The sequence below is a fragment of the Rutilus rutilus genome (assembly GCF_951802725.1).
Source record: "Rutilus rutilus genome assembly, chromosome: 3".
In the NCBI taxonomy this organism is placed as follows: Eukaryota; Metazoa; Chordata; class Actinopteri; order Cypriniformes; family Leuciscidae; genus Rutilus; species Rutilus rutilus.
The window spans coordinates 12,050,374-12,074,382 of record NC_140211.1 but is presented as its reverse complement, the minus strand read 5'-3'; the positions used below and the strand labels follow the sequence as shown (position 1 = coordinate 12,074,382).

Genomic DNA, 24,009 nt, shown 5'->3' with positions numbered 1-24,009 from the left:
TTTGGTTTTCGCAAGCGACAACAGTTTAACCAGTTCTAACGCAATGGCAAAAGTTTGAGCAAAGCATGTAAACTGTTCTGTCGTTGGCTGCACAGATGAGCAATGAACACTATTTGACCAAAATATGTCACAGCTGTCTTATAAAGACCTCAGGGAACTGTGTCAACTTGTGTAAAAGTTAAACATGACAGCCCTTACGAAAAAGAAGTTTATTCAAGTGTTCTATTAGTATACTTCTTTTAAACTAAAAATAAGAAAGTATACTTTCAGTCTACTTTTTATATACTTCTCAGAAATATACTTTATGTACTTCTCAGAAATATACTTCAAATTGCACTTAAGTATACTTGACTTATACTGACAGAAACGTCTAAGTATATTTGGCCTGTACTTGTACTCAATCTTTTGATCGAGATATACTTAAAATTTTAATTATTCAAAGTATACTTGGCTTGTAGTTGTGTTAACTCTTTTGATCGAGTAGCCTATTAAATATACTTTTTTTTACATTGTTTTTCATATACAGTCTTATGAAACTTTGTTTGAAAATATTGATTAAAATGTTGATATAAAACAGATATGTTTCTAATTCTGCGTATCTGAATTTTTGTGTAGGCTAGTTCACTGGTAGTGTACATATTTACTTTAAATAAACTTTTCCCCACCATTGACTGAATTTTCCAGCTATCCATGTTTTCACTGGTATACGGTAGGGGGCGCTATGACGACAGTTCTAGTACAGAATCTCTGGATCAAAACACAGGAGAAGAAGAAGCTGAACCATGTGATAGAAGATTGCTCACTCAAATGTAAAATAATGTGATCATCAAACAGCTTGTAAATCAAAACTGCTTAATGTTTCCAAATGAAATTAAGCGTAGGCCTAACCCATGAAGAGAAAACGACTGTGAAGCTTTGGGGGTGTTTGACTCGATCTACTTCACCTGTGTTTTGATCATCGTTCTGGATCTGATCAAGGCATAGTCTTTGACAAAAATGTGATTTATGAAACTTACTGACATTCGAGTGTTGATAAAAAAGGATGCATGAAGCTAATAAAATGTTTTTAAAATTAAAGTAGAGTTAAAGGTATTTTTCAAGTATAAAAAATAACATTTGAACATAGTATTATACTGTAGGCCTGCTGCAACTGCAAAAATTGTATATAAATAGTAAACTATAAGTATAATGTTAAGTTCACTTAAAGAAAACTTGTAGAATAAAACTACTAAACTAGGAGTTTACTTAGAGTACACTAAAAAAGTAAAAAATAATATATAAATGGTAAACTATAAGTATGATGTTAAGTTCACTTAAAGAAAACTATAAGCATGATGTTAAGTTCACTTAAAGAAACCTTGTAGTATAAAACTACTAAACTAGTAGTTTACTGAGAGTACATTAAAAGAAAGCTTGTAGTATAAACCTACTAAACTAGTAGTTTACTGAGAGTACATTAAAAGAAAGCTTGTAGTATAAACCTACTAAACTAGTAGTTTACTGAGAGTACATTAAAAGAAAGCTTGTAGTATAAACCTACTAAACTAGTAGTTTACTGAGAGTACATTAAAAGAAAACTTGTAGTATAAAACCACTAAACTAGTAGTTTACTGAGAGTATACTTCAAAGTTGCTACAAGTATTAAAATAGTAAACTACTAGTATAATCATAAGTTCACTTGCAGTACAAATGAGAAACATAATTATGAACTACTTGTGCACTTAAAGTTTACTACTGTTACACTTATAGTACACTTAAACATATACTTTTATATACTTCAAGTGGGCCAATTTAGTCCCAAGCGGTATTAAAATAGTACACTTACAAGTTTACTACTAGTACATATTGACATTAGTATATTTACTACATAAGTATACTTAAAAATATACTTGAACATTACTCAAGTATACTTCATAAAATGACCTTGAAGTATACCGTACTTTTTTTTCGTAAGGGAGTACATGTAACTCCACAACAACTACATAAATGTATCCACTAACCATTCAGAAACGTCCATGTGCGTCTAAAAGTGGCAACCTTATCCTGAGTCTCTCTGTAAGGCTGCAAATCGTTACTGGTTATTTCTGGGATTTTGGATGAGTGAGATTTGAGTGTTTTTTTTATTGCCGGATTATCCGAAGCTCATGTAAAGGATTGGCTCTCTTCTGAACGGGGGCGGAGCAGCAGCTCATTTGTATTTAAAGGGACACACACACAAAAATGGTGCATTTTTGATCACTCCCAAAAAGGAGCAAATTTGACAAGCTACAATAAATGATCTAGGGGGTAATTTGAGCTGAAGTACACAGACACATTCTGGAGACACTATATATTTATATTACATCTTGTGAAAAGGGGCATATGTCACCTTTAAATCCAATTTTCTCTCTGTCTTTTTCACTCAGAAGTACATCATTACTTACGATGCACGAATGTGGACCACTGATGTTGTAACATGTATGTTTGGCTCTGTTAAGTTCTGTCATGACAACTCTCGGGACACGAGTATGGAAATAGAGATTGGCATGGTAATGGATTGGCAATGTTAATGTATTTGGTCTTGGCGGAATAGATCTGCTACACTGATGCTGCTCCAGAACAAGTATTGAGACATGCTACTGTGAATACCAAACACGATCTCACGAAAGTGCGTATCTATAGCACGAATGATATTTCTCTTATCATTTATACGCCAAAACGAGTTTTTGCGTTCAAATGATACGCACTGTAAACCCCTTGGGTAGGATTAGGGGTGAGGAGGGTGTGCATATTACACGCAATAAAGTGCGTATCATATGCACGCGAAAACTGCGTATCATATGTACGCAAAAACTCATTTGAGAAATATAATTCGTGCTATAGATACGCACTTTCATGAGATCGGGCTCGAATACCTTTACAGACATTGCTGAGAGCATGTAAGACATGCTGCTGCACATGTAACAGACATGATTTAACCCCCCAAAAAAGCAGGAGACAAGAGAAAAGGGCAGAGCCCTCTTCGACACAAACATCTAAACAGATCATTATAGTTGCACAGCCAATGCCAATAAAACTGTTGTGCACAGCTGAAAACACTATTGATACACATTTGTAAAGCAACTTTCCACCCAACACAGATGCACAGGGTAATGGGAGAAAAATACAATACAAGTAATATACATGTGCTGTTGAGTAAGAAAACAAGCTGATGTATTGGCAGATTTGCATTTATCTGCACAATAATGACACAGTCAAGAAACAGGAAGAGATAGGAAAAACACCCCCCAAAACATCAGATCTATTGCCAAGACATAATGTACTGTTTATGTGTGCCTTGACTACCTTGCTGACCGGCTTTTCTTTCTTTCTTTCTTTTTTTTTTTTTTTACATGTAATCCCATTGAATGTGAATGCTTATTTTACTTTGACCTTCTTATCCATAGCTTAGACAGCATTTACTCACAGAGATACAAACAATAGACCATTAGTTGCTGCATAGACAACTGCATAGCGCTCCAACTTATGCTTAGTAAATCACTCCACAAGACTATAAACATGATGCTTAGTTTAACTGTATTGATTGTTCTTTTAACGTGACTCAACACACACATTTAGCATAGCTAATGAAAACATTGCTCTTGGAAATAAAAGGATGCATCATAGAAGTTATACCGCTAAATATGGCGAACGTCGTTTGAATCGCAAATGCATCAGTTGAACTGTTTTCATATCCATGCTAACAGCGTATAAAGAAGCTATGACATACAATATACCGCTGCTACTGCTGCTTATATGCTTCAGTGATTCACTCGTACACTGTTGACATGCCGATATTTAAAAAATGTCTAACACAAAGCTAGTTTAAACTTGTCAAGATTGCTCCTTTTAGGAATTAATAACCGGACCACACAACATGCGCAGAGATGTGGAATAAAAATGTCAATCACTTTTCTTAGATGTTGATTCCAGATACTTTTAGCATACTTTTAGTGCTAACAGCAACACACAGGTATTTGTTTGAATGTTGAGCCGCAGCTCATTGGACGCTGATATAACAGCAAACAATCAGCTGTGCTATGTTGATAATGATGGGATTGCTACCAAATGAGACAATATACAAAACAAACATTATGTATCTAATAAATATAATTAAAAAAAAATGACTACTTGTATATTTAATTGACTATTGCAGCTATTAATTGACTATTAACAGATTTGAAGCTGTGCAGTAACTGTCATTCATAATGAAAATAAATTTTGATTTGGTTAACTATGTGCAAATGTGTTCTTAATCAATGATCTTAATGGAAAGTGGTCTCATCTTGTGCGCTTTCTTTCCCATGCACAGCTGCATGCATAGTAAACATTCCTGAGGTAAAGTAATATAAAATAAAATGTCTTAATGTCACTTTTACCATGTCTACATAACTATTCATACAATAGAACATGCAAATGTAAAATTCATCGCATAATAATTTATAAATATTTTAGTTTGTATAATAGCAACACAATATTTATAAATACTCTGTACGTAAACTCGTCCATCACAGAGCCATTTAAAGGTGACATGTTATGCCCCTTTTCACAAGATGTAATATAAATGTATGGTGTCCCCAGAATGCGTCTGTGAAATTTCAGCTCAAAATACCCCCCAGATCATTTATTATAGCTTGTCAAAGTTGCCCCTTTTTGGGTGTGAGCAAAAACGGTCCCTTTTTGTGTGTGTCCCTTTAAATGCAAATGAGTTGCTGCTCCTCCACCCCACTCAGAAGAGAGTGGAGCCTTTCCAATAAGCTTCGGATACAAACAAAACACACGAATAATCTCACTCATCCAAAATTTCTGAAATAACCAGTAGCGGTGTGCAGCCTTACAGAGAGACTGAGGAAGAGGTTGCAACTTTTAGACGCACCTGGACGTTTCTGAATGGTTAGTGGATACATTTATGTAGTTGTTGTGGAGTTACATTGATTCATCTGTTTCTGGGGGATTTCCGTTGAAAAATAAAATGAATCCACTGCTCTCTTGTCTCGTCTGAGACTGGGACTCTAAATAGTGTTCAGTGCTCGTCTGTGCAGCCAATGACAGAACAGTTTGCTTGCTTTGCTCAAACTTTTGCCATAGTGTTAGAACTGGTTACACTGTTGTCGCTTGCGAATGCAAGAATGGCACCGCCACGGGTGGAAATGTGCAGATTAAGGGGCAGTAATATTATAAGAAGATTGGAGGTCGACCGATTTATCGGTTTTGCCGATATATCGGTACTGATAGTTGATTGGTGGAACTATCGTTATTGGCAAAAATCCACACCAATAGTTTATACAGGTTGCGTCCGTTGCTGGATCGGCTGAGAAGTGTGCACAGTCATTGTACAGTATGAGAGCGCTGAGAAGAGACTGCTGGCATTATATAGAGCGAGAGCGGCCTCTAGAGGACAAATAAAAACTATCATTGGCAGAGTTGTTTAATTAAGACATGAGGCTACGCGCAGCAGGGAGATATGGAGAGCGCTGACACTTCAGATGCGCATTTAAAACACAGACAGCGAAACGGTATGAATACAGAACACTAAAGTACATATTGCCATGTCATTATAAAGTAATTCATTTGTTGACTAAATGCTGCATTAGCAGAGAAAGTACAGAAGTATGTTTGCCGTCGAGTCTGAGAAGAATAACATTAGCAGTGGCTACCTCAAGCGGTTAAAACAATGTGACAAAAAACACACGCAAACCTGACCCAAATTTCGCAATTGTTACCCTCTATTTGCATTAGCTTATATCCAGCTGGTCACTTTTATGCATTCATTAGCCAGCGAAGTTTAGTATTTAAAACTAGTTAGAGACGTGATTGCTTTCTCAACATTGATATGTTCATGTAGCCGACAGAAACATAAACAAATCAGAAACGCATTCGATTTCAGTTATTGTTTTTTGTCACTACAATACATATTGTTATTTTGATTAGATAATCATCAAGTGTTCTAATATAGAAGCAAATAAACTGAGAGACTATGGGCCCTATCTTGCACCCAGCGCAATTGACTTTGTAATACGACGCATGTATCATTCCTATTTTGCAGCTGACGCACAGCGGACTTTTCCCACGACAGACGCATGTCGGTAAATTAGAGAATGGATTTGCGCTCCCAGGGGCAGTGCAACGAAAAGAGGAGGCGTGTTCCGGCGCAAACGTTCCCTGGTGCTATTTTGCAGTTCCAGAAAATAATTCCGCCACAGACCAGGAAAAACCTAGTCTAAAGTCAGTGGCACGTTTTTCAGTGGCGCGTTCAGATGCTATTTTAAGGGCGCATGCTTGTTGTCATGGTTACAAAAGACGGAAGCAATAGTACAAGTAAAACTCTGTTTATTGAGATGAAGAATAATGTCCGGTGATGAAGTAGGCAGACTGGTGACACAGGGACTAGATGATCAGCGAAGGTGTCCGTGAAGTGAAGTGATGCAGACGTGACGATCCAAGTGAAGACGAAATCCAGGTGAACAAGAAACAGGAACGGGAACTCGGACAGGAACGCCGACAGGAACAGGATCACACACAGGAGACATCAAACAACGATCTGACAATGAAAGGAGAGTGCGGTGAGGTTTTAAAGATGCGTGAATGAGCTGCAGCTGGAGTGATGAACGAGATCAGTCATGATGAGCGGTAACGCCCACTCACACACACCCATACACTTTGCTTCTCTCATCTACACACAGACGCAGCAGTTGCCATTTTTGCAAACCATACATAATTACAAGGAAAAATATTCCACATGAGGGAAATCATTGTGGTGTCCATGACGATGTGAAAAAATAGGCATAAATCTAGCTTACACATTTACCCAAATTATTATATGCCTACTTAACCGAAGCTAATTTGGGTGGGTTTCTCCCAGCCATCCCCATCCAATGTCACTTCTCTGTCTTTTACGGCCCTGACGAGAACGTCGGTCTCCTCGGCTGTGAACCGCTCCTGGCGTGCGCCTGGCAAATCCGCCATTATAATAGCAATCCGCCATGGAACAAGCGCGCATGCTCTTAAAGGGAATGTGAGATGATGCTCTGATTGGTTTATTTCACGTTACGCCCAAACCACACCTATGAATAATGAAGCTATCCATTTTAGATTTGTGCCAGGCGCAACAGTCATTTATCCCGTCGGTATAATAGCAACAGCGCCCGAGATCCGCCCACAAAGTTACTTGCATTTTGCGTTTCAGATCTTTAAAATAGGGCCCTATACATGTAATATAGGTCTACATTTATGTAATTTTTATGCTCTGGCCTTTGCAGATATTTAAATATGGCCATCTTCACCTGTTGTTCATTCAGTTTCCTCATTACCTCTCCTTGTGTATTTAAGCCCTTAGTTCTCCTCAATGTTTTGTCTTGCATTAACATGGTATGTTTGTTTAGTGGTTCTCATTCCTGTTCCTGTATTCTCCTGAGTTTCAGTTTATTAAAGACTATATATTGTATTCTCCATTGTGTTTACTGATCAGCATATTGTGACAGATGTATGGATAACCATGTATTCACCAATCCAGAATAGGTATAGCACTTGATCTTGTCATTTCTTCTGCCATAGCCTTGATTCAAAACATTATTTTTATATTTTTTTATATTTGGATGCTCGTCATCAGTAAAAAATAACTTTCATGTGAGGCCCTTTAAAGGTTTGTCTTCTGGTTACATGCTTCTTTTGACATCCTATTTCCTGCTTTTTTTTTTTTTTTTTTTTTGTCAAACCATATCAAGCATTAGCAATAAAACAACAAATAAAGCAACAAATTAACCACATAGTTTTGAGAGAGGCCAACTTACTAAGCAGTAGTATTAATAACACCTGTCAAAATAAATAAGAGTTTTTTGGAGCAATGGAAAGATGGTTAGGTTAGACTTTTTTTTTTTCTTCTTTTTTAAGCCATTTTGATGTGGCGAGGGGTGTGAAAGCAGAAAAGTTAAGGTGAAAGTGCACATGTGCCTCAGTTTTCTAAAGCAGAGACCGAAGCTGGATGGACACATGGTAAAGACACAGACAGTCTAGTGATCTACCCTTATTCTTTAGCGTGTGTGATGGTGTGGCTCATTCGTTTGCTTTTTCAGGGGAATTCAAAGCCTGAGGATAATTTTGGAAGACGACTGATCATGAGATATTACTTCATTCTTTTGCTTTCCTCAACAATATGTAAATATACCTAAATGTCTTTTTAAACATTAAACAAGTTACCTATTTCTTTATTAACATTTTCAACTCTAAATGTTTCAACTCTACTATTGTGTGCTTGATTTTGCAGTCTGCTCCTCTGATATGTCCTCTAATGTGGATGTTGTTCAGGAAGATGTAAAAGTAGTTCGAGCTGGAGAGGATGTGAATCTTACTTGCAGCTTTTCAAAGCTTCTGCAATCAACAAAAGCATGGTTTAAACAGACGGCTGATGGAAGATTCATACAAATTGTGTCTTTATATTTAAAACAACAACCCAGCTGGAATAAGGACTTTGAGAAAATGAATCGTTTTAATATTACCAAAGGAGATGATCATTTTAATCTGACCATTTTACAGACAAAGCCTTCAGACTCATCAATATATTACTGTGTCGTCACATCATATTACAGCATTGGAATGGGTGCAGGCACTAGATTATTTTTTAAAGGTAAGTTTTACTGCTTTTAGCTTTGTTTGATTTATGGCATCAGATTTTTTTTTGTCCTTACTATTTCTGTTCCTTTTATGTCACTTTTCAAGCTGGACACACAACTCTTCAGCAGTCTTTGATAGACACGCTTCATCCAGGGGATTCAGTGAATTTGCAGTGCAGCATCTTCAGTGAGAGTTGTGCTGGAGAACACAGCGTCTACTGGTTCAGACAAAGCTTGGGAGACTCTCAAGGAGTCCTTTACACCAAAGGAGAGAGAAATGGTCAGTGTAAGAACAGCAGTGAGTCTCAAACGCAGAGCTGTGTCTACAATCTCCTCAAGAGCAACATCAGTGACTCTGATGCTGGGATTTACTACTGCGCTGTGGCCGCATGTGGAGAGATACTGTTTGGAAAAGGAACTCAACTCAATTTTAGAGGTAAGATGAAATGCAAATGTCTGGTTTGAACTGTTGAAATGTTTAGCTTTATCTGCTATCTGGAAAAGCATCTGATTCATATACTAGAGTACATGATACCAAACTTATCTAAAAAATGTTTTCTAAGAAGATCAAATTAATTTTGTTTCAGTGAGTGGTGATGTGAATCCAACTCTTCTTGCTCTTGGAGTTTCAAACATTATATTTTTTGTTCTTGTTGTTTTTCTGGGAATAAAACTATTCAGGGGTCAGACTAAAGGTAGGACTTTCTGAATACAATTATTATTTTTATTGTAAAGGAAAATGTTGTAGAAATTGAACTACCATTTATAATGACAAAACTGTTTCTCAATTTCTATTTCTCTTAAGTGCCCAAACCTCATGAGAATCAAGTAAGTAAACAATTATCTTCCATTTTAGATATTTTCCAAATCTTTATCAATGTATCTGTTTTATTAATTTAATATTAGATAATATATATTTTTTCATGGTTTTTAAAAACCTTTGTTGTATATTATGCCACATAATGTGTAATTTCCTCTCATAATTGGAGATTATTTTCTCTCTTGATATTAGAATGAAGACAGCATGAATTACGCATCCATTAGTTTTGGTCAGAAACCTCTGAACACTAGAAGGACCAAATCAAAGGTCATTCAGGAGCAGTCTCTGTACGCTCAGGTCAGATCACAGCAGTAACATCCAGAGAGGAGCATTTCACTTCGACACAAATATTTTCATCATGATCTTACATGATCTAACATCAATTTAATTCAATTTGTCAGAATAATTTTGCTAATTTTTCCTAGATTTTATGAGTTGACTTTTGTCCTCTGAAAATTAAACCCAGAGTATAGTCTGATCATTTTTACCGCAATGAATTTATCTCTGCTATACATATATATATATATATATATATATGTGTGTGTGTGTGTGTGTGTGTGTGTGTGTGTGTGTGTGTGTGTGTGTGTGTGTGTGTGTGCAAGTGTCCATATTTTTATGTCTTTGTATGTTTAAGTGTTATTATGGCTTTGTACTGTTTATTGTTAGATATATGCATTTCTTTGGCATAGTATTTCTTTGGATATTTATGAGAAAAGAAAGGTAGTTTGTGTGCTCATTGATTTTATGTGGATTAATGAATGTATGTTGTTAGACTCTGCGTTGTTCTTTTCAGGTCAACTTTGGAACTTATGAAATGTTCCGTTTTACAGTTTCCTTATGAATCACGTATTACTTGCATCGTAGCCTATGGTTCATTTGCATCTACTAAATTAAAATGGATGTGCATGTAATGTGCATTTGTTAAAATGTGTTTATGTGTTATGTTGTTTTTATTCTGTTAACTCAAATGGTGAACCCTGGTGCTTGTATAAGATACAATTCCCTTTAAAAAGGACTAGTGCACATTTAGTTGGATGAGAATGCGTTGATTGTTCACCCAAAGATGAAAATGTTGCATCACTTTAGGCCCTTTCACATGGGATAACCTGTTCAATGATTGGTTAAAGCCGACGCAGCCGCTGCCACTCACAAAAAGATAAAATATTTGTATCTTTGGCGGCGCCTGCTTGTGAAGGGATTTTGGGTGCACAAGCGTTTTGCCGCTTTCCGCACGTCTCTTCACATTCCCCTTCACAATCACATTCAATCACAGAAAATGAACAAGACACTCGCGACTGTCGCGTCCCGTGTAAAAGGGCCTTCACTCACCCCCAAGTAAGTTGTTCCAAAACTTTCTTTCTTCTGTTGAACAAAAAACAAGATATTTAAAAAAATGTTTGTATTCAAACAGTTGACGGTAGCCATTGACTTCTATAGTAGGAAAAAAATGCTGTGGGTGCCGAAGTCAAACCCATACTAAGTCAATGGGTGCTATCAACTGTCTAGTGACCAACATTCTTTAGAATACCTTCTTTTGTGATCAGTCGAAGAAGAAAATTCATACAGGTTTGGAACAACTTGAGGGTGAGAAAGTGATGACAAAATGGGTGGGTGGATTTGTCACATTTTTGGGTGAACTATCCCTTTAAAGGGGTGGTTGATTATGATTTCAATTTTCTAACTTTAGTTAGTGTGTAATGTTGCTGTTTGAGCATAAACAACATCTGCAAAGTTACAACGCTCAAAGTTCAAAGCAAAGGGAGATACTTGCTTTTAAAGAAATAGCTTTTTAAGGACTACAACAAACGGCTGGTAAGGACTACACGAGTTTCCTCCCAGGTTAGTGACATCACCAACCCTAAAATGTACATAAACCCGCCCCGGGAACATGATTTATAGATGATCAAGACAGAATATGCTAATCAATGACTAGAAGATAACTACACATAAGCTACATAAATTCATCAACTAACCATTCAGAAATGTTGTCTACAAGTTGTCACTTCTTCTTGAGTCTCTCCATTTTTCTGACTCCGGTTTGAACATAAAAGGCTAAACGTTTTTAACATTTTCAGTGCATGTCTGTGTGAGTGCAAGCTGTAGCTCTGCCCTCTGTGCGGGAGCAGCAGCTCATTTGCATTTAAAGGGACAGACACAAAAACGGTGCGTTTTTGCTCACCCTCAAAAATTGACAATTTTAACATGCTATATAAACATATCTGTGGGGTATTTTGAGCTAAAGCTTCACATACACACTCTCGGGTATTAGGGTAAAATGGTATTATACCACCCCTTTAAAAGAGGGTTTTGCTGAATGCTGAATTTAACACATGGTCTACTGCCACCTGGTGATTGCAGATCATTGGATCTATTCACCTTCTAGTTCACAACAGCAAAAACACACTGAACACAGCAATTCATATGGAAAGTAATTTATTTATGCCTTTATATATGAATACATTTATAAGAACAAAAGTAGCCTAATTGTACAGTGGTGGCATAGACAGAATGCATAGATGATTTTTAATTATTGTAGATGTTAATGTTTATCACATGAACAAAGCAAATAAAAATGTTTTATACATGCAGCATGTAATTATTGCAATAAGATATTGAGGAAAATATTTACTGTGACTGTTTTTTTTTAGTCACTACAATATAATTACTGATCAAAAATAATTTTCAGAATTGCTCAAATGAAATGATGGTTATTACTGAATAATACTAGTTAATATACAGCCGGTTTGTGTTTTTGTTTTTGCCATGGTCTTGACATGTCAAACCCGAATATCATATCTGTTGTTTCTCTTCACTCTTCAGGTGTTTGGTGGTGATGGGTGAAGGCCAAAAGTTCACTTCCTCATACTACACAAAAAAAAAAAGAACATTCCAGACAATATAATTTTAACTTCCACAAAATTATAATTATTTCCACATTAATGTATTATAAGTGGTTTTACATCTGGAAAGTTTCATTTGACAAACCTGAATTATTGACACATCATCATCAGTAATCTGGATTTGCTGATATTTGCTGTCTATTGCATTGATATACTCTATAGTAAAACACACAATGGTTAGCCCTCACATAAATAATATAATTCTAATATAGGACATCTGACAATGAAAATGTTATATTAAAAAAAGTATGCAGAATATTTAAACTTCTCAGTAGATCATGGAATTACTACTATGCCGTAACAAACTGTTGATTGTAGAAGCACTTACCTTTCCTCCTCATGCAGCACAGCAGAATATTGATCGTAACGTTTGATGTCAGCAGCACCGTAAGGCCAATTATAAAGATTAAGTGTGTGTTCTGGCTCTTGAAGTTGTCTAAATCATGAGAAATAATATTTCATATACTGTATAACACACAATATGCACTGTAGGGCTGATATTTTCTATGCAATGTTGAAAAGCTCAAACTTACCAGGATTCAGTTTAGGAACATGTCCAAATAAAGCCTCTCCACATGTGGCCAGAGCACAGTAGTGAAATCCAGCATCTGAGGAACTGAACGTTTTCTTTGGGAGGTTGTACACACAGGTCGGTGAAAGACAGCCAGCTCCAGAGCTCTCCACACACTGATCACTTGTGTTTCCATGAATATAAATGGATCCTGAAGGAGATTCTCCTGATCCATGTCTGAACCAGTAGAGACGATGTTCACCTCCACCACTCATGAACTGGTTTTGGATTGAACACTGTAGAGGCATATTTACCGCCGACTCAACTAGTTCAAGCTTGGGCAGCTGTAGATGAGTGGGTTTGCTGGTTTCAGCTCCTAATGGATGATGTTTTGTATAAATAACTGTTTTATACCCAATATCATCATTATAAACACTTTAACATGAAGGAGACACTGACTCACCTTTAATAACCAGACGAGTGCCATTTCCAAAGTTAATGATATTAGTGAAAGATGTTGTACAGTAGTATGTGGCTGAATCTGATTGTACGGTGTTCATGATCTTCAAATTTAAAGTGTCAGTCACTCTTGACACTTCAAAATGACTATTGTCAAATTCATTGTGAAATTGGCTTTCTGATGAATGGAGAGGAAAGGAAGCGATGAGACGTGGTTCTTCTCCAGTGACTTGCTTGTACCATGAAGACCCACTTATTTGTTTTGATGAAATGAAGCAGGACAATACCACTGTATCTCCTTCATGAACTAATAAAACTGAATCCAGTTGTATGATGTTTCCATATAGTCTCACCACTGTAAAATAATTAACATTGTGCATCAAACAACTAAAACATAACATTGATATGAGACTAATTAGAAAAAATATAATTATTGAAATATACACTTACACATTTCCGTTAACAGTAAAACCATCACACACATTTTTATATCCATTTTCTTCTTAGTCTGGGAACAGAAGCTCAACCAAAGTTATATAATGTTGTAGCCTATAACATGTCTTGAAGTGCTGCACTGTTACATGATTCTGTTCTGCTAGCACTATTACCCGTTTCCTGACACAGTTGCAACCGCAGATTAGATTCATGCAGTGCTAAAATACAAACCTGGCCTCATTATTTTAACAGTTGTGTTCTCTCTTCTACAGTGACTGGTTTTATTTAAAGGATGTGATAATTACAGATGTAATTAATGATTCAGTGTGAAGTAGTCCTGTTCACATACATTGTCAATATGATTACAGTTGTGGCTATGTTATCTGTTAATCTCAGCTCAGTTTTTTTTGAGAGTTTATAAACTGCCCTTTAGTCTATCTTGTGTTAGATGTTATCTGTCTTGATGGCCTCATTTTCTTTACCACAGCCACTGTATTCACCCCTGTTTTCTCACATAGGCTTAGATTTGTGAAGAAAACTATTCAAATTCTTAGAATTTGCATGTTCCAAAATCAGAGTTTATGTTGTTTTGATTGTGAACAGATTTTACAAATCTGTCATTGATGTACGATACCTGCAAACCTATATGAATGTAACTCATCTGTAGGGCCTTTGCACCGAATATGGTCTCTGTTGCCACTTTGTGGTTTTGGGATGTTGGTACAAGATCTGTTAGTTTAGATAGGCCTATTGATTCTTAAAAACACTGCATTTGGATTCTCAACCTTCGTGTCTCGGAGCAGTTCGTTTTCAAGGTTTTAACAGGAAATGTTGCTTGACTTGTCAAATTACCACTTTCACTTCAAATAATGTCAAAACAAGCATCTGTATTGAGAGAGTAAAGTTTTTGCCTCAGTCATTCCAACGGGACTAATGCTGCCTTCACGTGCTATTAAGATTATCGTAAATACTAGTTTCTTAGTTAAAAAAAAAAATTGGACATGAACACCCTCTCATGTCGTACTTACCACTGGGAAGCTCGGGAATCATTTTGTTAGGTGAGTGGGCCATAAATTTTTAACATGGCGGAGGGGGAAACGATTGCTTCTGAGACAGGTAGGCCTATGCTTTATTAGTTTCTTCCACAACAGCTACACCGCCTTGTCTTCTCGTTAAATTGGTTCATATTTATATGAATAATAATTTAAAGTGTATTGTACAGCGAAAATAGCACCTGCTTATACATGAGTTATAGAAATCATTCCATACAGTAATCATCTCAAAGTATTGCCAATGGTATTTTAGCCAAACCACATATTACTGCTATTATTGAAGTGACTTGTGTTTGTTGGTCTCCGCCCAAGTAGCAGTGCTTCGCCTTCTGAGAATATAGTTCCCAGTATGTATACGGTTAGAAGATGGCTGTGTCTCGTGACCTTGTTATTTGTACACGCCGTGACTATACAAATCACATGTAAATGTTATTTTGTCACTTATTGGGAGCAGTATGCTAGCTGGAGCCATTTACCTCCAGTCTTTGTGCTAAGCTAGGCTAGCGGTGGGTGCGTCAGACAGAGTTACGGCACGCACGGAGATGAAAAGGGTATGTATGGACTTATCTAACTCTGAGGGATACGGTGAATAAGCTAAAGTCCCAAAAAGTCGGCGTGTTCCTTTAAATTGTAAAATGTACAGGTTGACTGGAGTTACAGGTTTACAGCTGTTGGATTTAACAGTTTATTAAAGTATTTATTTATTTATTAGTAAATTACTGTTTTACTATAAACTACATTTTTACTATATTTTTACAGTGTTATTCTGGCAAGATGCCTTTTTTTTTTTTTTTTTTACATTGTATATAAAATAGGAAGATTTGGTAATCAAGTAGAATGGATTTCCTGACAGTAATACGACTCACTGAGTTTCTTGCTTTTGGTGAGGATGTTGACAGCAAGTGACAAGAAGTATCAATAGAGGGCAGTGTGTGATTGTATTTTCCCTAAGTTCTTTATTTGTTGTTGTTTTTTGGACAAAGCCACTACACTATGAATAAACCATGAAACCAATCTCAGTGTTAAAGTCATATGTAAATGAAAAACATATTAAAAGCACAGACCATTATAGAAAACATTATAGACAACCGAGTTGTATTATACTCGTGGTCTGTAACATTTTAAAGAAATTCACAAAGCTTTTGCCATTTTCTAATACTGTGTCAATGCAGTAAACATTGTATTGTTTGTGATCTCAGACTTTGAAGTGAGTATGTTTCAGATATATTATTGATAGGTTGGTATGTTCTCAACCACACAAGTGTGACTGTGCAACGATGTGGCTCCAGTCAGAGAGTGAGCAATTAGGCGCATCATTTCCTGTAGAACCTGAGACAGGAAGAAGCCACTCAGTGCAAAGTGAGAACTGCTAAGACGATGTTCAGCTAATAGCGCTGTAATAGAGAGCTGCCTCTTTTCATGTGGCGGAGAAGAGGTCAACATGTGAAAGTCTGCAAAAGGTCTTTGTCACATGTCTGCTCATGTGCAGAAACAAAAAACATTTTACACTGCTGGGTGACTTTGCTTTTAAAGATTAAATATTCAGTTTCACAGCTTGTTATGTGGTGAAAATTATAATCTGCTGTGTAAATACCACAAGATCAAATTTGCCTTCCTAAATCACATATTTGTCCTTATTTCAAAGTGCTTTTTCAAGAGACCATTTCAGAATTTAATTCCTTGGATGTACACATACCAATGGTGGTTGTCTTTATTTTCTAAATTTCTCAAACTCTATGAGATGCATTTATCAGCGCAGAATCTTATTTGACTAAACACTAAGGATAAGGTAAGGTAGATCAACTGTAGCTATAGCAGTATTTCTGTTCACAACATACATTCAAATATTGATATGATAAGCAAGATCAGTTGGTTCATTAAATGTATACTCTTTGTTACATCTTCTAAGTAACCCAGTGAAACACATCCATGATTTAACATGCAAATCAACAAATTAATTCAGCAAAAACGTAAGAAGACACGTTTCAATGTGCTTATGCTGCAATAGAGGTTCATGCTATTTATTCATTTACATTTAATAAAAAAAACAAAAAAAAACAAGCAGTCCACTGGGAAGGGGGTTGTGTTTCTTTATTTAAACAGAAATGTTTGTGAAGGATGTTTTTGTGGTTTGGATTCAGAGAGGGGCTTCAAAACAGAAGTAAGAGGTCAGTCCTGTGGTTGGAAAATGATCAAACCACAATGTGCGCAAGCAATGCATGTACAAAGAGACGTGCCAAAGTGCAAACAAGCATCTCATGATCTCATTTTTCTTCATTTTTTATCTGTCAATTTGTCCATTTTTTTTTATTTATTAAATGCAATATTTGTTTTCATTTTTATTTTAATAATAATTGAAAAATTATTTGAATACGCAATCTAAAATAACTGTTTTTAATAAACTTTTTCTTTTAGGAAAGACACTTTAAACAGCAACTCTGCTCTGACACATACATCTTTAAAAGTGTTAATGTATTTAAAAGTGTTGGTTAGATCAATCAGAGTTTTAACACACTGGCGAATGTCAATTCTGGTCCGCTGAAGTTCACATCTACACTTCTCTCTCTGTACTGAGCAGCTTCTCTCTCTCACTCCTCCACAGGAAGTGATGCGGCTAACAATCTGTCTTCTGGTTGGAGCCTCAGTCGCTGTCACACCCTATGCATTGTTTGTGCAAAAGCCGGTGGTTTGGGCTATAACACTGATGTTAAAATAAACCCAAATCAGATATCAGTCTCAAGATGATCAGATAATCTAATGAACTCAGCTGATCAGTTGTTTAATGTGCAGGTAAGGTGTTCATTTGCTGTGTGTTACTGTTAAGGCTCAGTAAACATGACTGTGGCATTGAGACGCATAGGTATGACACACAAGATAAAAGTATCAGTTTGACATCATGACCACATGCTTTCTGAAAATAAATGATTATCACAGTAAAGGGCAAATTCCCCATGTGGTACATGACATTACTAAGATGAATCAAAAAACGGTTTACAACTGCATGCACTGGAAGCTTTCATGAGCTTTGCAGCAAATAAAGTGCAAACTAACCAAATCTGCTGGCTGAAAATGCAAAATGCTTTACATAGTCCACTTTAGACATTCTACTAACTATAAGAAACTTTGCAACTACATGACAAATAACTCTCATTAATTTGCAACTATATGTCAACTAACTCTCATTAGACTCAGAGTATTAGACTATTAGGTTAGTGTTAGCAGATATTAAGCAGACGGATATCAAAATAAAGTGTTAGCAGATATTAGGCAGACAGTTTAGTAATAATCTAATGACTGCTGTTGACATGTAGGTGCAAAGTTACAGTCAGGAGAATGTCTGGTGGGGAGCATAAACAAAGTGTTAGTTCCCTTTCAGTCGAGAACGTCAGACGTAGTCGAGGTCGACTGAATGGGACTACGTCCTCCATTCCTCCTTCAGGGAACGGTGGGTTGCATACGCAACCAGGACGTTTCAGACAGTCTACTAATACTCTAATCAATGACTGTTAGTTGACGTAGTTATTTACAGTTATTGCAAAGTTTTTTATGTCTAAAGTGGAAAAAAAAGTTACTATTAACATTTGTTTATTGAGTGTTAATATTGCTTTGTGGTACATTGTGATGTCTGTTGTCAAAAAGTCAGTCAAACACATGACTAAATCCCATCTTTGGCTCATCTTTGGTGATAAAGTTGTGCAACTAAAAATATGAATGTACAAAGAGTTAATACAATTTCAAAGTAGCATATTTTTTATACTGCCATCAATTTTAACTGGGCTGAATCATACAACTGCTATGGTGAAACCAATACGAAAATCATACTCATTCTGTCCTCATCACCGCTATAAGAGAAAACCTGGAATTGAGGACATCTAAAAACTGGACAACTCTTCTTCCCAGCCAAGTCATCCATCTTTCTTCTCAGACTCGTTCTACTTTAGTTGGGTTAAGGCACAGTCAAGGCAAGCAGAAAAAAACAGTCAAGGCAAGCAGAAAAAAAAAGTAAAAATCAATGAGCAGATTATTTGGCCTTGTCTTTGTTGCATAATAAAAAAAAACAGACCTTTAACTCTTTCCAGCACCTGGTTTAGGCCTTAGTTCATTTTACATCTAGATTAACTGCAAGTTGTATCTAATCATATAACATCCATCAGTTTAAATACACACACCTTTTATTTGGTCACTTTGATAAAAAAAAGTAAGTATATAATGTGAAAAGTAACCAATATAAGGTGTCTCTGTCCATGGTGCTGAAATCCAGCTTATGAAGAGATGTGTTGAAACAGTTAAACCCGTTAAAGCTTTGTATCCTGATGTCTTGCATTAGAGTAGATTCATACATTTCTTCCTGATTTATGATTGATGTGAAAGCCATTTTAAATATCAATAGCGTTTATGATAGTGTGAAATTATTTAACTACACACTAGGCCTTTTATTTAACACAGCCAGCCTAAAACCCGAGGTCAACCATCAGAGTTGCAGTTTAGTCAGTCGCTATTACAATGGAAACTTTCAGCCGCTGAGGTGCGAGCACTTTCTTTCCACTCTCGATCTTACTAGGTGACTGCGAGTTTATTTTTGTGGCATGGGCTCATAGTCCAAAACCACAAGTGTATAAAGTGTCATGCTACTGCTTCTACCCACATCAGAGAAAAAAAAAAAAAAAAAACTTTTAAAAAGCCTTTTCCTCATTCTTTTAAATGATACCTTTGTACGATTTCCATATTATTCGAGAGGCTACTGGGATTTGTTTACATTTATTTTTACATTTATTTTATATTTATGTCACACTTTAAAATGTAAAAAATATAGAAAATTAAAATGAGTGATCATTTTAAAATATTATAATATAAATATTACACATTCATATGAATTTTTAACCTAAAATATTTATATTAGTAAAACATTATTCAATTCTAAAATTAGTGCAAGTCAATGAATTCAGAACCGGCTGATTTTGTGTGTTTGTATTTATATTTTTATAAAAGTAGGTGGAACTGCACTTCTTGAAATACGCCACACTAATATAGTCAAAATATAATGAAGAAGCAAAATTTGTAAGGGATATTTTAAACAAACAAACAAATAAATAAATGTGTCACAAATCGGTTATTATGGTTTATATGTAATAAAGTCATACATCTCAGTATTGTGTGTGGAAACAACACACACACACACACGCACGCACACACACACACACACACACACACACACACACACACACACCTTAACAACACCTTGTATTTCTGCTCATTAAAATAGCATAGTGTACTGTAAGCATGCATGACACACTGAAGCTAAACAACCAATCATAACTATAGTGTAGACCCAACCACATGTAACAGTTATTGCTGTATTGGTAAATAATAAAATGCATCATCTATTGGCACCGTTAAGCTGTAGTAAAGCTCATTCAGTGTGTGTTGGTCTGCTGAAGTTCACGTCACCAGGGCTCGTTCTGCACTGAACTGCTACTTCCTGTCACTCCCTACAGGAAATGATTCTTTGTTTCAAACTCTGCCACCTCATTTGATGAGAGGCTGCTTATGTTTAAACACGGCCATGTGGTCTGTGGTGTGGTTGGTCTACAATCACTGTGCTTACATATTTTTTAAAAAAGAAAGAAAAAATTTAATTAAATAAAAAATAGGATGATTAGCTACATTCAATTTCATAATGCTCTAAAAACATGTTTTCCCAGACTTTATTTATTGTGCAAAAATGTGTTATTTAGCTAGTAGCCCACATATTACTTACATGTATTGTATTCCTCATTATTGATTTCTTAATTTATGTTGAATAAACATTATAAAACATTAAAAAAAAAAAAATTTAAATTGCCAATTTACTTTTTATAGGCCTACAGGCTGGCCAGCTCAGACGGCATTTCACACGTTCACTATAATCAATACTATGACAGAAATGTCTCCACCTAATGGCTGAGCTTTATTTTAATTGTTTTGAGAATGTTGTAAGATTTAGCAATGTAACAGAGGCATTGAAATCTGCCATTAAGCTTATATATATTTGGATTTAGACACTGACACCATACATCATTTAGCCTTCAGTTCAATTTGATGGTGCCAAATGCAAGATTTTAAATAACTAATTTTATTGGCGTATTTTATTGTTATCTTTATTTTACATGTAAATACATTTAAGGTCTAGCTACATGGATCTACTCAGAAGTGCTGTGATACAGATTTTTTTCTCTTTCTGCACAAAGAAAACAAGATCTAGAGAATCTAAAAAACTAGAGAATTCAAGAGAAGTGAGTTTATTATCATTTTATTATTTCATAACATTGCAACACAAGTTTTAGAAAACCCTCAAGCCCTCTTTCAAAGTTGTAATATACAGAGCAAATTAAAGTCTGCTTTAATACAGACTGGAGCAAGTACAGAGTAAAAGCCACTCCCCCTTCAAATAAATAAAGCTCAATTCAATTCTCCTCAGTTGAGTCGATTGGACTGGAACGTAAAGATGAATTTGTTTGCAACAAATCCTCTGATGCTCTTTTTAATAGGTAAATACATTTATGATGTTTGCTATATAATTTGGAAAATGAAACAGAATGTTTACCATGAATTTAATAAATAATAATTATCAATGTGTAATATACAATACCACACAAAAACATAAGTATATATGTTCTATAAAATCTGTTTATATCATATAATTTGCCAATACTTTTTCATTTATCTTTCATTAAATAGGATTTAACAAACTGATTTTGAAAACACAGGGCAAAGATATTTTCAAGAAGTATAGAGAAACATCACATAGTGTTGAGTTTACTTCAGGGTTACTAGAACAATCTTGTCATTAGTAATTTATATTTATATATTTCCTTTGCAGTTTTAAAGGGAGAGTTTGTCCAATTAAAATCAAATTTCTGTCATAATTGAATCCCCCTCATGTTGTTTCAAACCTGAATGTCTGACGTTCTTCGTGGAACTCAAAAGAAGATATTTTGAGGAATGTCTCTGTGTATTTTATTTATTATTAATTTGACATTTTTTAAAAGCCCTAAACAATGGGGGTTTTTGGACACCAACAGTCTTCATAATATCGTCTTGTTCCGCAGAAGAAAGTCATATCGTATCATTGAAAGTACTTTGTAACATTTGTAATGACTTATAATGTAATTTCAGACATGACGCAACACAATGTTTTAGATGGAATTTAAATGCAAAACGCAGCTTATATTTCAATCCGAATCAATTTCTTCTACTTTTCTTCTTATGATGTTATTGATTGTTTTCAGGTATCATCTTCGTAAAACGAACATCTTTAACTTCGGTGAAAACGGTGAACAGTGGATCTACTGTCTCTCTTCTGTGTTCAAACATCTTGACAGACCCCAGTTACACCGCCTGGTTCAAGCAGATTAATGGATCTCTTCCACTTTGCATTGTTACTCAATATGTGAGCAAAACACAAGCGGCGGACTCCATATATTTTAATGGCTTTAAGAAGGATCATATGGAGATGTCAGTGAACCAAACATTTTCTTTCCTGAAGATTGTCAATGTTGACGTCTCTGACTCTGGAATGTTTTACTGTGGAAGTTTTTTGACGAACTACATGAAGTTTCACAACAAAACACAGTTAGTGGTAGTAAATGGTAATACCTGAGTCTTCATTTAATTTATTTATTCCAAAATTATTAATATTCAGTATCATTTCTATTCAGTTACTAATAATTATTGTGTATTCTTTTTTATCTTCAAAGAGACTAATCAGTTTAAAGAGGATATTGCAAATGTGGATTGTGGTATGTGTCTTACAGTTTAAAAGAGAAACTAAATTTGGCACTCATTCATTGCAATTTTCTTTATTTCTAGCTTACATAATCTTGTTCTCTCTGTCTTTCCTCCTCTCTCTCTCTCCTTTTTAATGATTTGAATGGTTTTAACAGGGGCGGCGGAAGAAACTCCAAGATCCTGCCACATCTATTATACACTCACACTGATCTTGAGCGGCTTGGTTTTGCTTCCCACTGTTTTTGCGATTCTAGTCTTAATCAGGTTGAAAAAAAGAAACAAGCAGAAAGGCATGTGAATTATTTATTTTTTTAATAGACACTAAAATACACAAATAACAATTAGATTTAAGGGAACCTCAGGTGAATAGTGTAAAAAAATATATATACCTAATAGATATCACCATACTTTCTCAGTTGATTGATTACGTTAAGAATTGCAAAAAAAAAAAAAAATGTGTAATACAAGTTTTCTGAAATTATGTTTAAATATGTAAATGAGGTGTTATCTAATGAAATATGCACTAATTTGCATACATTTCTAGAACAAAAATCGGAACATCGGATGAAGTCAGGTTCAATATTCTTGTTTCATTTGTTGATAAATTGGAGTCAAAGGTATTTACAGGGGGATTTTGGATTTCTCTTTTTCTTAATTGAAATCTACAGGCACAAATAAACAAAGTGCTATAAAAGATACACTTATAAGTGTATTGTGGATGTTTTCTTTCTACCAGTTCGAAAAAACACTTTATGAAAAGCCAAAAAGCACAAAATCTCAAAATTGACAGAGTTTTTTTTTTTTTTTTTTTTTTTTACAGTGTTTTTGCCAGTAAAAGTGCTTTAAGATGGTTAATGGTTTTCTTGTTTTACTTAGATGCCCAGTCTCAGGGTCACAATGAAGAGATGAACAATCAGTTGCAAAAGGTATTTCAAACTCAAATTGTTATTATTGAGAAAAATATATACATATGTTTGCATTTTTCTATTGTTTTTGTTTGTTTGTTCCCCAGGATCAATATCCAGACTTGAACTATGCACCTGTCAGTTTTGCCAAGAAGAACAACAACAGGAGACCAGTAAGATATACGAGGGATGTGGAGACACACGTTGTTTATTTTGCTGCCAGTGCCACAAGATGATGCACATGTCAGATTATTATTTGTGGAGCACTAAACACTGTATGAATACATCATGTTGTGAATGTGTGCTCCACTGTTTTCTGCAAATATGCCAAATTTATTTATTTATTTTCCTAAAATAATCAACATGCACAGGTGTGTTTTGTCAACCCCGTTACAAACTTAAAATTTTTGTTTTTGAAGTGACACAGAGAATAAATCTGGTATATTCTGAAAGATACACCCCTTTTTACATTTGGTGTGTTTATAAATTAAAATAATAAGGAGGTTTATTTTTTACATGGATGAATATGCTCA

The 24,009-nt window shown here is 35.4% G+C and overlaps 2 protein-coding genes across 3 annotated transcripts; one reads left to right on the top strand and one right to left on the bottom strand.

The window, feature by feature from the left end:
• The first annotated feature begins 7,989 nt into the window (after positions 1–7,989).
• Positions 7,990–10,370, top strand: LOC311287598 (uncharacterized protein). Of its 2 annotated transcripts, XM_084404530.1 has the most exons (7): positions 7,990–8,010; positions 8,091–8,172; positions 8,282–8,641; positions 8,734–9,063; positions 9,215–9,322; positions 9,433–9,455; positions 9,640–10,370. In XM_084404530.1, the coding sequence occupies exons 1-7, from the start codon at positions 8,008–8,010 to the stop codon at positions 9,760–9,762; spliced, it is 1,029 nt and encodes a 342-aa protein (XP_084260656.1). In that variant the 5' UTR covers positions 7,990–8,007; the 3' UTR covers positions 9,763–10,370. The 2 variants fall into 2 exon arrangements, with proteins under 2 accessions (XP_084260656.1, XP_084260655.1); XM_084404529.1 differs by lacking the exon at positions 7,990–8,010 and having other exon boundaries at positions 8,029–8,172.
• A 1,791-nt stretch (positions 10,371–12,161) lies between these two features.
• On the bottom strand, positions 12,162–13,901 carry LOC311286918 (uncharacterized protein). Its single transcript, XM_084403364.1, has 6 exons — positions 13,768–13,901; positions 13,322–13,672; positions 12,881–13,234; positions 12,676–12,783; positions 12,433–12,503; positions 12,162–12,312 (listed from the first exon to the last, which is right to left on the bottom strand). The coding sequence occupies exons 1-6, from the start codon at positions 13,811–13,813 to the stop codon at positions 12,238–12,240; spliced, it is 1,005 nt and encodes a 334-aa protein (XP_084259490.1). The 5' UTR covers positions 13,814–13,901; the 3' UTR covers positions 12,162–12,237.
• Between the last annotated feature and the right edge of the window lie 10,108 nt (positions 13,902–24,009).